At 41.2% G+C, this 16,140-nt stretch overlaps 1 protein-coding gene across 3 annotated transcripts in view; it reads right to left on the bottom strand.

Moving 5' to 3' along the window:
- Nucleotides 1-16,140, bottom strand: part of REXO1 (RNA exonuclease 1 homolog) — a 176,229-nt gene that overhangs the window by 98,377 nt on the left and 61,712 nt on the right. For all 3 annotated transcript variants that reach the window (XM_033955063.1, XM_033955062.1, XM_033955064.1), the window contains 3 exons: nt 11,218-11,319; nt 10,789-11,002; nt 4,156-4,307 (listed from right to left, as the gene is read on the bottom strand). In XM_033955063.1, the coding sequence (XP_033810954.1) occupies nt 4,156-4,307; nt 10,789-11,002; nt 11,218-11,319 (468 nt within the window). The remainder of the gene's footprint in view (nt 1-4,155; nt 4,308-10,788; nt 11,003-11,217; nt 11,320-16,140) is intronic.

The raw sequence follows: 16,140 nt of genomic DNA on the forward strand, positions 1-16,140 counted from the left end.
CTGCTGTCTGACTTTGTCAATGATTCTCTAGTCAGGAGTGGTACAAGAGGATTGGCAAAGGGTAGATGTGGTTTCTCTCCACAAAAGTGAAAGAAGTAGGTAACTACAGGCTAGTAAATCTGATTTCTGTAGTAAGTAAATTAATGGAACGCTTTTAAAACGAGAACAGTGTAGTTTCTGGAATCCAGTGGCTTACAGGACCCAAGGCAACATTGATTCACTAGAGGCAGATCTTGTCAGATAAATCTGATCAATTTCTTTGACTGGGTGACCAGAGAATTGGATAGAGGGAGAGCACTAAATGTGGCATATTTAGATTTTAACAAAACCTTTGAGAATGCTCCACACAGGCATCTAATAAATAAATTGAGTTCCCTTGGTATGGGCCCCAAAGTAACGGACTGGGTAAGGAACCAGTTGAGTGGAAGGCGACAAAGGGTAAGGGTCAATGGAGATTGCTCTGAGGAAAGGGATGTTACCAGTGGTGTGCCTCAAGGTTTGGTTCTTGGGCCTGTTTCTTTTAACATTTTTGTAAGCAATATTGCTGAAGGGCTGACGGGTTAGATTTGCCTAAAATCTGCAGTACACACCCCTGATGGTATGGAAAACATGAGAAAGGACCTAGTGAAACTTGAGGAATGATTTGAAACTTGGCAGCTTGATTTAATGCTAAGTTAAGAAAGGTCATGCATTTGGGCTGCAAAAACCCAAGGGAATGGTACAGTTTAGAGGTGAAGAACTATTGTGCACGAAAGAGAAGTAGGACTTGGGTTTCATAATATGTGATGACCTTAAGGTGGCCAAACTGGTTGAAAAGATGACTGCGGAACTTAGGATGCTTGGGTGCATAGGAAGAGGAATGGCCAGTAGGAAAAAGGAGGTATTGATGCCCCTGTATAAGACTCTGGTGAGAATTCATTTAGCATATTGTATATAATTCTGGAGACTGCACTTTCAAAAAGATATAAACAGGATGGAGTCAATCCAGAGGAAGGCAACTAAAATGACTGGGAGTCCCTAGATATCGTGTACTTGGACTTTAGTAAAGCTTTTGATAGTGTCCCACATCGCCGGTTATTGAGCAAGATGAAATCGATGGGTTTGGGAGAAACATTAACTGCATGGGTCAATGATTGGCTAAACGGTAACTTCAGAGAGTGATGGTAAATGGCACCCTTTCAAAAACGTCGGAGGTGACCAGTGGAGTTCCACAGGGCTCGGTCTTGGGCCCGATCCTTTTCAACATATTCGTAGGAGACCTAACTCAGGGGCTTCAAGGTAAAATCACATTATTCACTGATGACGCCAAACTAAGCAACATAGTAAGTAAAGGCACCGTGCCCAACAGTATGAAGCAGGACCTACTTCGATTGGAACATTGGTCCTCGACTTGGCAGCTAAGCTTCAATGCTAAAAAATGTAAGGTCATGCACCTTGGCAGCAAAAATCCGTGCAGACCTTACACACTAGGGCAGAACGTGACTTGGGGGTGATCATTAGCGAAGACATGAAAACAGCCAATCAAGTGGAGAAGGCTTCATCAAAGGCAAGACAAATGATGGGTTGCATCCGTAGGAGTTTCGTCAACCGGAAACCCAAAGTCATAATGCCGTTGTACAGATCCATGGTGAGACCTCATCTGGAATATTGTGTACAATTCTGGAGACCACATTACTAAGAAGATGCACTGAGAGTTGAGTCAGTTCAACGGATGGCCACCAGGATGGTCTCGGGGCTCAAAGATCTCCTATATGAGGAACGGCTGAAAAGATTACAGCTATACTCACTCGAGGAACGTAGAGAGAGAGGAGACATGATTGAAACGTTTAAATATATCACGGGCCGCATCGAGGTAGAAGAGGATATCTTCTTTCTTAAAGGTCCCTCGGCCACAAGAGGGCATCTGCTGAAAATCAGGGGTGGGAAATTTCATGGTGACACCAGGAAGTATTTCTTCACTGAAAGGGTGGTTGATCATTGGAATGAACTTCCACTTCAGGTGATTGAGGCCAGCAGCGTGCCAGACTTTAAAAGGAAATGGGATATACATGTGGGAACTCTAGGGGGGTAATGTCATGGGGGGTGGGTCATTAGAGTGGGCAGACTTGATGGGCCATGGCCCCTTTCTGCCGTCATCTTCTATGTTTCTATGTCTATGTTATAAGACATACAGGGATAGACAAAGATCTCAAGATATATACTTTGGAGAACATGCAGGAGAGGGGAGATATGATAGACGTTTTAAACACCTACATAGCATATACTGTATACACATGATGCAAGTCTCCTTCAATTGAAAGGAATCTCTAGAGTGAGAGGGCATAGAATTAGGTAAAGAGGTGATAGGCTCAGGAGTAATCTAAGAAAATAGCTTTTTTTACAGAAGGGTGGCAGATGTGTGGAATAGTTTCCCAGTAGAGGTGGTGAAGACAAAGACGGTCTGAATTCAAGAAAACGTGGGACAGGCACGTAAGATCTTTTAGGGACAGGAGATAGTGGATGCTGCGGATAGACAGACTGGATAGGTCGTTTGGCCTTTATCTGCTATCATATCTCCATGTTTCTATTTATGTCTCTACTTCACTGGCCTGTCAGCAGAGTCCAATCTTTAACAGGCTCTTTATGCTATTGATACTTTTGGTGTTTTAGGGCTATCTGATACAACTTCTCTCTCATAGTTGAATAATTGTCCCCTCAAGATACCGAAAAAAACGATAAGAAGCCTGCATTATACATATACAAAACCTTCACTATTTCAGATTCCATACCTCTGCTGCATTTCATTAAATTCAAATGAAATCACCATCTTTATTTACCAGATGTTAAAATTTAGCAATCCCTTTTCCCTTCCAATTATAAAATGTTATGTATGGTGTCTATATCGGAAAGAAAGTCTAAGAGTTCCCCTGGATAGGTAGTTGATTTATGGCTTAGGGATTTCAACCCCACAATAGACAGATCTTGTTTCATGTCTCTCTTACTGGTTTAAGGATAATATGGTATTTTAACCTGGATTGTAGCTTACTAGAAAAGATATGCACAAAACAAACCATGTTTGCAGGTTCTATATATGCCTGTTCATAATCTAAGCAGGTGTATTCTTTGCTATGAAACAGCCAGTCCTTCAAATATGGCAATAGGCATGCTACGTTATATTTCCCCATTTCTAGTAGACCCAAGCCTCCATCATTCCAACTCCCCTGAAGTCATTCCCAGTGCAGTTTAGGCTTTCTGCTCTTCTCCCCTCCCCCCCCCCCCAATTTTTTTTAATCCACTCAAGTATCTCAAATCCCTTTTTACCAATCTAAGAGGCAGCATTTGAAGAACATAGAGCCTTTTGGGGAATAAAGTCATTTTATGTAAGCAATTACACCCACTAAACAAAAAAATGGCAATAATTCCAAACTGATTAATGGTGCTTGGGTCGCCTTCAGGAGGGTGTTACATTATAAGCATACAATTATCTGAAGTTAGCTGTCAACTGAATGCCTAGGTAATGGAAAAATTTGCTGACCACTTAAGTAGGAATTCAGAGCCCCAAACCACCCCTAGGCCCTTCCCTGTGGCTAATGTTTCAGATTTAGAAAAGTTTAATCACTGACTTTTCAATTTTAAAGACTGTGGTAGCTGAGTGTAAGTGACCCTTCCTCTCCACCATGTGACCACAAACAGCACACTTGAATAAAGAAAGAAATTATGACACTATCCAAATATTCATCTTAGGTTTAATGAAACTAGTTATCTATCATGCAATTCCAGCAAATGACTGGCAGATAAACCTTGCATCTTGGCCTTGGCACCAGATTTTACACCAAGGCAATCTAATTTTTGCATGCAGTTTAACACTTGTTTACCCTTCCCCATGTATATAAATACTTCTGCAATGGACAGGCCACCGCTGGAAACATGACACTGCTTGATTGCACTTTGGTTTGACCTAGTATGGATGCTTTTATGGAATCCACTACTAGTAGACTTATGAAGGGAACAATGATCAGTGACATTTAAGTGCAGTGTTTTGCTACTATTTGCCTTCTTTAGGTCAACATTTCTAACCTCTGAAAGGACACTGCCAAAGAAAGGACAAAATTCAGTTGACTGGAAAGCAAGCAATAGCGATGCACTAGCTTCTGGTTCAATGAGGAAAGATTTTACCTGTAGTGTAGGAGCATGTGCAATTCTCTTCAGTGCAGTAGTTGTGGTAGTTTTGGATGTCATTCCTGTCAGAGTTCGGCCTTTGAGAGTGATGCTGCTTGCACTGCAGCCATTGGAAGATAGAATACGGCCAACTGTTTTGTCTGTCATATCTGCAAATTTAAGTAAAAAATTAAAACATTTAAAAAGAAATACTTTGTTTAAAAAAAATTACAGAGGTGAATACCAAGCTTTGGAGAGGGTGATTACTCACAAGGAGACAGAACAGGCACTGCCGCAGACATCTACTGGACGTTCGATACCGGAAAGGGGTCTCTTGCCTGGTGCTATATCTGGGGTGTCCTACCAGAAGGCTAACACCATTTTTCATGGGGGAACAGGAAAAGAGCTTCCAAAGGGCTCATATCATTTAAGGGCTCGATGAATCAGCAAGTTAAGGCACTGTCTAATCTCCTTTTAAATACATCTCATGGCTCCCTCACTGAAGTCTCCTTGTCTTTCGGCGAGGACTCCACCCCCTCAACCATGTTTAGAAAAATAAAGTGGAAAATCTATCTCCATAGAAATCACAGGATAAGTTCATTCCAGATACAGTTCTCAGTCTAAAACCTAAACTTTTGACTTTGGAGGAGAACATTAAGAAAAGGAAGTTTCTTTTCATGAATACTGACTTTTCTTTCTACAGTATAAGCAAGACTGCAGGAAATAAATTTAAGCCAATATTACAGGGCTCACAAGATTCATTTGGCAGATAGTCATGAAAACTAACACTTTTATTCAATAGCTGTTGCCTCAAATATCTAAATTTTCTAATGATGTAGTTCAGAAAATGAAAGATTTTGATTGTAAATTGTCAACTGTGGATAGTGTGCAAAAAAAAATTTGTACACTATTACAACTTTGCAATTCACAGCTGCTTCTATTTTAAAAGACAGTATGAGAACTCATGTTCAAATTGAGAATTTGGAAAATTTATTGAGCATCTACGGGATAGGGGCGAAAAAAAGGAAAGATGCCAGACCTCTAGGGGAGGGAAGGGGAGGACAGAGATGGTTAGCACGGAGAAAGAAGAAAACAACAAATGGGCAAGAGACCCTGTCAAGCGAGTTATCAGAAGACATTTGTCGCAGAGCCTGGGACCAAAATGATTTTAATAATGACCATACAACAAAAGGTAGAAAAAATAATTTTATTTTCTGTTTTGTGATTACAATGTGTCAGATTTGAAATGTATATCCTGCCAGAGCTGGTATTAGACCGTGAACGTGAGCTAGGATAAGTCTTTTTTGTTTACACCACAGCGCCAGTGTGGGTGAGAGAGGGTAAAGGGGGTGGAGTGGGTTTAGACGCTATAAAATAAACCCACCAGGATGTTTGAAAAAAACACCCAATTGGGCAGGAAAATCGAATTGAAATTTTTTTTCCTGAATCGGGCAGCACTAACTCTGACATGTGGGACTCCCTAGTTTTAGTAAATGGGAAGGAGGGAGAGTTGGCCTCTAAGGAAACTTGCCTTGCAAGAAAATCAGATACTGTCCGATAAGAGTAGGCGAAGGCAAGGGAAGGAAAATAAATAAATGGTAATCAGAAGAACTCCGTCCTCAACAAGAGGAAAAAGGGAAGAACCCAGGGAAAACTGTATGTATGGACGTTGTAAAATAATAGATGGCCTTGTAGCAGCAGGGGAATCCAAGCATAGGCGAGGGAGATGCCATAAAGATTCAAGAAAAGAATAAATGGACATATATGGATGACCAGACCAAAAAAGAGCAGTTGAAACCAGTCATGTCTCAGGTAGACACAGATGGATAGTGCCATGAGCAGTGCCAAGTAAAATGGCAGCATAGTTCCCGTTGAATAGAATAGTTTTATAGGAAAAAAAGGGAAAAAAAAACCTTAGTAAGGAGAGAAAGTCATTACTATGGATTTTAGAAAGTAAATGGAAAGAAATAGTAGCGGACTGGGGGCAAAGCCACATGTTAAAAATGCTCCCCTTGAGGGCTCTGAAAAAAGATCTGGCAAAATGAAGAGTCAGTGCAAGGACTGCAAAGGAGAAGCAGTACTTCTCAAGAGATATGCTGGAAAAAAGGGAAACCAACAAAGAAGTTTAGTAAAGAAATGATGAACGGGGAATGGAAATGTTGGATATCCCCGTTAAGTAAGAAAAACAGAGAGAGGGATATGCAAATTTATATGCAGAAGCCAGCCTTATCTTCAGCTGAAAAGAAGAGAGTAGTGTGCTCAGAAACTTGAGGATCAAGTAAGAGATATAGGACCTTTTCCTAATTAAAGGATGGAATAGTGGAAAGAAGAGATACCACGAATCTGACTGCAAATAGTGGAAAAGTACAGCAAGAAAAAACACATGTACCAGTGGAAGTGAACTGTAGAATGATCGGAGGACAGCTCCATTTTGTTCCATTTTTTCTTTTTTGAGATGAGAATAAAAAAGAAACTAGACAGCAAAGGCAAGCCTGAAGGAAATGAACTCAAGTGCAGTGTGAGCTTGGATGCGTGCTACCAAACTATTAGAGTTTACCCCTGAACCAAGAGATATCAACTGAAGGTGATGAGATGCCATAAAGTTGAGGCTGACCTAACAGAAATGGAAAGAATCAATGTACCTGTGAGTTAGAGTTTCTTCATAGATCTTTATTGAGAAGCAAGAGAGGTAGTCAGGACTACAAAAAGAAGGTGGCCTTGAAGCAAGAGAGAGAAACAGAGTAACTGTGCAACCAGAAGGAAAAAGCATTGTTGCACAGATATATGTGATTAAGAGAAACACTGAAAATAAAAGATATAAGGGTTGGTGATGGAACGGAAAGTTCACTAGCCCATCAGAAAAGAATCGTAGACTAAGTACAAGGCATGATTTTTGCACTGTAGCAATACAAGCCAGAGAAACGATGGAAAGCACATACTGCCGGAAACATTATTTCCAGCTGAAAACATGTGACGGAAATATGAGTGGAAGAAACCAGACATATTGTCGTGTAGGAATGAAAATAATATTATCACGCAAATAAAGGCACAGAGTAGACTTTGGAACCCTGAAGAAGTGCATAGCAACTACTGCAGACAGCTCAGGGTGCCCAAATAAAAGAAAGTGGAATGTAACTTGCTAGAAGAAGAAGTGATCGCAGCGAGCTACAAAACCAACATCAGCGTCGTTAAGAGATAAGATTCTGATTGTAAATCCCTTGGATTTCAGTGTAGCCACCACCAGGCCATTTTGAATTGTGCAGCTGGTGGAGAAAGTTTACATACTCCCGGCCCTAGCCAGGAGGGGAGTTCTGTTGTTTCCTGTGAGCCACAGAGAAGAATGGAAAGTCAGGAACAAAACTGACTTTGATAGATAAATATAACTCCTCAGCGGGGTAGATACTTACAACCAATAATACAGCTGAAGTGGGAGTTGAACCAGGGTCGGTCTACAGTTCACTGGACGTGACCACTTAGTGAAGGTTCAGATGTGCTCTCATGTCTATATTCTCAGGTATACTTCATAGCAGTATAACAGGTAGAAAAACAGTAATCCTCTGAAGGGAGAGCGATATATAATTAGGAATAGAAAAGAAAACTTTTAACAAAGGCACATCCCAGCATAAGTATTAGAACAATACTAAATGCAGAAAAAAGAAAGTTGTGTAGCAATTCATATTGGATGCCGAAAGATATAAGTGTGAACCTGTTCAAAAGTCCAATGTACCAGCTAGTAGTGAACGTTGCAGAATGGTGTGGCATGCTCCATTCCCTAGCCATATTCAAATTCAGGCTAAAAGCCCACTTTTTTAAGGCTGCTTTTAATTCTTAATCTCTTATCAACCTATTTAATATCCATGATGTTTTAATCAATCACAAAATTATACTCAAACAAATTTCTAACACTGAAAGATGTACTGGATCAATTTGACAAATTGAACAGTAGCAAATCACTTGGACAGGATAGTATACTTCCCAGAGTGCTGACAGAATTGAAAAATGAATTTGCAGAGCTATTGTTACTAATTTCAAGTTTTTCTTTAAAAAAAGGCCCCAGAGGTGATCTGGGAAATTATAGACCATGAGTATGATGTTAATGCCAGGCAAAATGGTAGAGACTACTATAAAGCACAAAATGACAGAACATATACAAAAGCATGGATTAATGAGCCAACAAGGATTTAGTCAAGGAAAATCTTGCCTCACCAATCTACTGCATTTTTTTGAAGGAGTAAATGAACATGTGGATAAGGGTGAGCCAACTGATATTGTGTATTTGAATTTTCAAAAAGCATTTGACAAAGTATCTCATGAAAGACTTCTGAGGAAATTAGAAAGTCATGGGATAGGAGGTTGTTGTTGTTGTTAGGTGCCATCAACTCATGTTCCAATCCTAGCAACCTGATGAACTGCAGATCTAAAAAAAATCTGTTTTGTACTAGTCCAGAAAGGTCCTCCAGCATCATCCCAATGGTTGTTTCCAAAGTGTCCAGTCATCAGATTGCAGGTCACCCTCTTCGCTTGGTTCCTTCAATCTTCCCAAACATGATGTCCTTCTGATCTCTCTCAAAATAAGACAGGCTAACTTCATCATTTGGGCTTCAAGTGACATAGCCAGTTTGATCTCTTCCAGAATCGATTTGTTAGTTCTTCAGGCAGTCCATGGCACGCCTAAAATCCCACACCAAAGCTCAAATGAGTCAATCTTCTTTCTGTCTTGTTTCCGTAGTGTCCAGCTTTCGCATCCATAACTGACCACTGAGAAAATGAGTGCATAGACAAGTCTGATCTTCATTTGGAATGTTACCTCCTGACCTTTGAATGCTTTGTCAAAAGCCTTCATTGAAGAGCGACCAAGTGCTATTTTGCGGAGTATTTCCTCCCTGCTAGCTGCTTCATTTACAAAAGAGCCCAGGAGATTGAAATGCTTTACAGCTTCTATCCTATCGCCTTCAAGCTCAAAATCTTCATCATTTTCCATGTTCATGATCTTCATCTTGTTTATGTTCAGTTCTAGCCCCATGTTATGACTTTCAGCTTTGACTTTTCTTAGTAGATACAGCATGTCTTCTATGCTGCTGGTGATGAGTGTTGTATCATCTACATAGCGCAGGTTATTTATTTTTCAGCCCCCAATTTTGAAACCAACATTCTCTTCTTCCAAATTTGCTTTTCTGAAGATGGTTTCATCATACACATTGAACAAGGATAGGAGGTAATTTCCTATTATGGATTAAGAACTGGTTGAAAGACAGAAAACAGAATAGGTTTAAATGGTCAGTATTCTGAATGGAGAAGGGTTAAAAGTGGGGTTCCCCAGGGGTCTGTGCTGGGACTGCTGCTTTTTAACATATTTATCAATGATCTAGAGATGGGAATAACTAGTGAGATAATTAAATTAGTTGATGACACAAAATTGTTCAAAAGTTGTTAAATCACAAGAGGATTGTGAAAAACTACAAGAGGACCTTGAAATTGGGAGACTGGATATCAAAAAGGCAAATGACGTTTAATGTGAGCAAGTGCAAAATGATGCATGTGGGAAAGAGGAACCCAAACTATAGCTATATGATGCAGGGTTCCACATTAGGAGTCACTGCTTAAGAAAAGGATCTAGATGTCATCAATGAGGATACATTGAAATCCTCAGCTCAATGTGTGGCAGTGGCTAAGAAAGCAAATAGAATGCTCTATGGTATGGCCACTCCTCGAACACTGTGCATAATTCTGGTCAATTTATCTAAAAAAAGATATAGTGGAATTAGAAACAGTACAGAGAAGGGCAACAAAAATGATAAAAGGAATGGGAAAACTTACCTATGAGAAAAGGCTAAAGCAACTAGGGCTCTTCAGCTTCAAGAAGAGAGGGCTCATGGGTGATATGATAGAGGTCTATAAAATACTGAGTGAGTGGAAAGGGTAGATGTGAATCACTTGTTTACTCTTTCCAAAAATACTAGGACTAGGCAGCATGCAATGAAGCTACTAAGTAGTAGATTTAAAACAAACTGAAGAAAATTCTTCACACAATGTGTAATTAAATTCTGGCATTCATTGTCAGAGAATGTGGTGAAATCAGTTAGCTTAGAAGTATTTAAAAAAGGCTTGAATATTTTCCTGAATAAGAAGTTCACATGCCATTATTGAGATGGCTTGGAAAAATTCACCACTTATTCCTAGGATAAGCAGCATAAAATCTGTTTTACTACTCGGAATCTTGCTGGGTACTTCGGACAAGGGTTGGCCACTGTTGGAACAGTATACTGGGCTTGATAGACCATGATATGTCCCAGTACGGCAATTCTTACGTTCTTATGTACTCTCTAATCCCTTATTTGTCCTGTTTATTAACCACTGATTCGTGTTTTGCAAGGCAGTATACAAAGTGCAAATAATTGTTTGTCTTGACTAAACTGTAATTTGAGCATGGATTCTCTTTTATGTTTGTGTATAGTGCTACATACATCTTGTAGCACTATAGAAGTGACCAGTAGCAGTAGTTCTGCATTCACATCATACATTTTTTCAGAGGGCTTTCTGATAAAAAGCTGTTCTACATGGATTCTAAAACCAACATTGCTTCCTTTAACATCTGCATGCTTGGGATGACCCCTGAGACAGGGCTTAGTGTAAGCTAAAAATCACATATACCAGGTGAACAAGTTGATACTGCTGCTGTAGACTGCACTGCTCTTGGTATGTGTGAGATCCGTTTCTTCTCTCCTGGTATAACCAATGCAGTCTTCTGAACCATTGCCTCTAGTTGTGCTGCTTGCTGTTGTGCCTGCAGGGTCCTCTGGTAGCAGATTTCTTGGGCAGTTGGCCGGCGATATGGTCTGATTACTGGCTTGCTGGGGGCTTCTGCCTGTACAAACATTAAACACACTAGCAATATAAAATATGTCCCATCATTTAAAGGATTTACTCAGAACAAGATCTCTTACAAAACTTAATACCTTCACTGTATCTGAGAGATTCAAATGCAGCAGCCACCTCCCAAAGTGGTTGGGCATGGGAAGCAATTCATGCCTTATTCTTTAAAGTAGTGTTTCTTTTTAACCTCATCCCAGTTCAACTTACACTTGCTGACTTGGTAAGATGAGATATTCTCCTCTTCTGACCGGGGAACAAGGTAGTTAAAGTGTTCTCTGCCTTTTCTTCTATGATCTCCTCCTTAGAGGTCTAAAAAGCAAAAAACTACCAGGAATAAGTATATTGAATCAGTTACAGGTAACACTCTTCAGAAAATACCTCAAGACTACTTCTAGAGATACGAGGGGGTGCTGAAAAGTTTTCAGCCCAACCAAGAAAGGAATGACGTGGAGCCATGAAACTTACCAGTTATTCTACATATTCACCCCTAAGTTCAACACACTTGACACATCATGTCTGAAGTTTCTATAACCCTTCCAAAAAAATACTCTGATGTCTGGTCACTGAAATACTGCTCCACTGCAGCAATCATCTCTGAATCACTTGAAAATTGTCACCCATTCAAACTCTTTTTAAGATTTGGAAACAGAAAATAGATGGAGCAAGGTCTGGTGAGTAGGTTGGATGGTCTATGCACTGAAACCTCAACTGTGTCAAAACATTGATCATTTTGCCAGCCTTGTGAGAAGGTGCATGTCTTGCAAAAGAACTTCTTTCCACAGCTTCCTTCTCCTTTTTTACTTTCAATGCCTCCTTTAATCGTCACAGCAAGTTACAGTAATTTTCTGCATTAACCTTTTGCTCCTTGGAAAATAGTCAGCCATTACAACACATTCATGATCCCAAAACATTGTGGCCATGACCTTTCTTGCTGCCTTTTGGGTCTTGAATTTCCTTGGCCTTAGAAAACCTGAGTGCTGCCATTGTATGGACTGTGTTTTTGTCTCAGGATCATAGTGATGTAACCATGTTTCATCAACAGTAACTAGTCATTCCAAAAAGTTGGCACTAGCTCACTGAAAATGCTGCAAAATCAACTTGGGTGTCCATTCAACGTCATTTCTCATCGGCATTCAAACATTTAGGCACCCACTTGGCTGACATTTTCTGCATACCTAGCTGCTCGTGGATAACATACACCCAATAGATTCCCTGGATATCTGTAGTGACTCAGCAATTGTTCTAGCCAATATTTGCCAAAATCAGGTTATGGACATGGCCAACAATTTCAGGAGTTCACACTGTTTGAGGCCGCTCAGACCTTGCTGCATCTTCGGTCTCAAAATCGCCATGCTGAAAGTTTGCATACTACTTCTTCACTGTGAAGTATGATAAGCATTTGTCACTCAATGTTTGCATCATACATTCATGGATTTCCTTTGGAGTTTTCTTCTGCAGGAATAGGAACTTCATGATAGCTCAGAGTTCCACACTTGAAAATGCCACACTTTTAGTTGACATGGTTCAATCAGTGATCTGAAACAATGTCAAAACATAGCATTATGATTCTGCAAATTGATACTTTGCAAAATAAAACACCTCCCCCCCCTTTCAGCTACAATAGCAAAATAACACTCAGAATTTAGGAAGTTGGTTGGGTTGAGAACTTTTCTGCACCCCTTCGTAACAGCATCTTACTGAAAGCTACATTTCAATCTGACATAGCAAACCCCAAATTTAATAGAAAATAAATTTTGGAGCATAATTTGTGAACATTTTTCCCTGCAATGACACTTTTGCACTTTCCATATGGAAAACAATAAAAGGTTTCACCTTTCTTCAATATATGGGCTACAACCATTTTCAGGCATTTTAGCTCCACCAACCATCCCAGTTTAACAGAAGCCTCACTTTGCAACTACTGAAGAAACCAACAAGCCTCATAACGCTGAAAAATCAGGAAACAAATGTGAATAAAATGAAAGATTAGGTTCTTACCTGGATAATTTTGTTTCTGCTAATATACACAGGAGTCTGTACATTTGATGATCAATCCATGCTTGTGAACCTTTTGCAGAAGGGTATCATGAAAAAGAACAATTATTAGCATAAACTTGCAACATAGGTGTTATCGATGAACTAACCTGCTGTGTGCAACTAGCACCAACACATAAGGAACACCAAAACTCAAAAGCACAGTATTTTATTAGTAAGTTAATTATACATGTTCATCCATCTGACAGAAGAACTCCAGTCTACGGTAGAAAGCAGGCGAATTACAGAATGCACAGGGTGAGCTATACGGACTCCTGTACACATTAACAGAAACAAGATTATCCAGGAAAGAATATAATCTTTCATTATGTTATATAAAAACAGGAGTCCGTACATTAGGTGACAAACCAAAGCAGTGTCAGACATCTAGAAACAGGCAAATAAGTTTATCCATAAGACTGAGGACCCAAAAACGGTGCCCTCGAGTCGCCACATCCACTCTGTAGAACCTTGCAAAAGTATGGAAAGTGGACCAAGTAGCTGCTCTACAGATCTCTTTAGGCGGAACTGCCCAGGACTCCACCCATGAAGATGCAACACTTCTAGTCAAATGAGCTTTGACAGTATAAAGTGATTGTTTGTCAGGGCCAATCTACGCCAATGAAATTGCCATGCAAATCCATCTGGCAACAGAAGCCTTGAAGGTCAGTTTGCTTCATCTGGACTGACTTGGTTAGAACAAAAAGATGGTCAGAAAGGCAAAACTCATTTTCCTTTCCAAGTAGTGAAGTCAAATTCTTCACACAACCAGCCTCTACAATATCACATCTTGTTTGGTTGAACCCATAGGATAAAAAGTAGGTAAACACACCTCCTGGTTGATGTGGGGAGAGTGTGGTGCAGTGGTTAAAAGCTACAGCCTCAGCACCCTGGGGTTGTGGGTTCAAATCCATGCTGCACCTTGTGACCCTGGGCAAGTCACTTAATCCCCCCATTGCCCCAGGTATACTAGATAGATTGTGAGCCCGCCAGGACAAAATGCTTGAGTACCTGAATAAACTCATATAACAAAACATTCTGAGCTCTCCTGGGAGAACGGTATAGAAAAAAAAAATAAAAAAAAGACACAACCTTCAGTAGGAAAGAAGGTACTACATGCAGAGAAATCCCAGCCTCTGAGACCCTTAGGAAGTTCTCTGCAAGAAAGAGCCTGGTTTCAAGATCTGTCTTGCGGAAATTATTGCTACCTGGAATACTGTCTTCACCATGCAGTCCAGAAGAGTCACCTTTTGGAGAGGCTCTTACGGTTTGGACAAGTCCTTCAGAACAAAATTAAGATTCCAGAGCGGAGAAAGCCGGCATACAGGAGGCCGCACCTGAGCGCTCCTTGAAGAACTGGGTCACATCAGGGTGAGATGCTAGAGATTGTTTTCCCCCTCGAGAAGCCCACCACATGGGCCTAGAGAGATGCCACCACTAGACCCTTTTCTAATCTGACCTGAAAGAATGCCAGGATCATAGGAATTGGTGCCGAGAGGATCAACATGATCTTTGGCTCACCAAGAGCTGGAAAACTTTCCAGATCTTAGCAAAGGCTGCAAAAGTTGATGGCTTCTTAGCTCGAAAAAGAATAGCAATGAAAGGATGGCAAGGTCATTCTACAGCAACCAAGAACACAAGGCCCGAGTGAGATGCAATTCTGCAGATGACCCGGCCCACAATGGGCCACGGAGAAAACACATATAGAAGTCTCTCTTTCAGCCAGGGATGAAATAACGTGTCCAATCCTGCAATTCCCAGTTCACCTCTTCAGCTGTAAAAAACATTTTGCCTTTACATTCATGGCCAATGCTATCAGGTTCATCTCTGGCCTTCCCCAGCATTGTACAATGAGGTTAAACGCTCTTTGGGAGAGGGACCACTACCCTGGGTCTACAGCATGTCAGCTAAGAAGGCCTGCACATTGTCCAATCCCACTACATGGGCTACAGAGAGGGCCTAAAGATAGGCTTCTGCCCACTGGAACATCATCTGAGCCTCCAGACATAAAGGAGTACTTCTGGTGCTCCCCTGTCTGTTCACATAAGCTACCACAGTGGCATCGTCAGAGAACACTCTGACTGCTTTTCCTTCCAGGCACTGTTCCAATGCACTCAGCGCTAAGTAAATGACTTGGAGTTCCAGGAGCTTTACAGATTACGTTCTCTGCGGAAAAGACCATTGGCCCTATAAGGGGTGACTGACACAATAAACTCCCCAGACGAACAGGCTGGCGTCAGTTGTGAGAGTCACCCATGAGGAGATCTGGAGGGATGTGCCTTCTGATAAGGCATTGCCCTAGAGCCACCAACGCAAGCTGTACCTCATCTTCCCTGGCTAGGACCACCTAGAGAGCAGAGCATCCTGGAGAAGGTCCATAGGCACTCTCTCCCAGGGAACTACCTCCAGGTGGCTACTATTGATCCCAGCACCAGAAGTTGTGGGATGCGGTATTGCTAAGCGATCTGAAATCTGCTTCCTGAGCTTGTTTGCATGGCTCGGGAAGAAAGATGTGGCCTTTCGCCGTGTTGAAGCATACCCCCAAATACTCCAAGCATTGGAATGTCTCCAGGTGATTCTTCTTGAAGTTGTCAATCCAGTCCAGATCCTGTGGGAGAGGCACAACTAGTCATACTGTCTGCTTGCCCTCTGGCCTTGATGGCACTCTGGTTAACCAATCATCCAGGTAGGGGTGTACCTGTATTCTCATCCTGCGGAAGTGAGCTGCTGCAACCACCACCACCTTGGTGAAAGTACGTGGGGTCGTTGCCAAACCAAAGGGTAGGGCTGCAAACTGAAAATGCCATTGAAGGATATGAAGGAATGCCTCCATCAGATCTAGGGAGGTTAGGAATTCCCCTGGAGCCACCACCGCAATGATAGACCGAACCATCTCCATGTGGAAGTGCAGTACTCTCAGCACCACATTTAAGGACTTTAGGTCTAGGATCGATCTACAGTTTTTGGTGCCTTTCTTGGGCACTATGAAGTATATGGAATATCTGCCAGAGTCCTATTCTTCTTCAGGAACTGGTTCTATGGCTTGAATGTCCAGAAGACTTTCCACCATTACTCGCACCATGGCCTCTTTTCCCG

The sequence above is a fragment of the Geotrypetes seraphini genome, chromosome 8 (assembly GCF_902459505.1).
Source record: "Geotrypetes seraphini chromosome 8, aGeoSer1.1, whole genome shotgun sequence".
Classification (NCBI taxonomy): domain Eukaryota; kingdom Metazoa; phylum Chordata; class Amphibia; order Gymnophiona; family Dermophiidae; genus Geotrypetes; species Geotrypetes seraphini.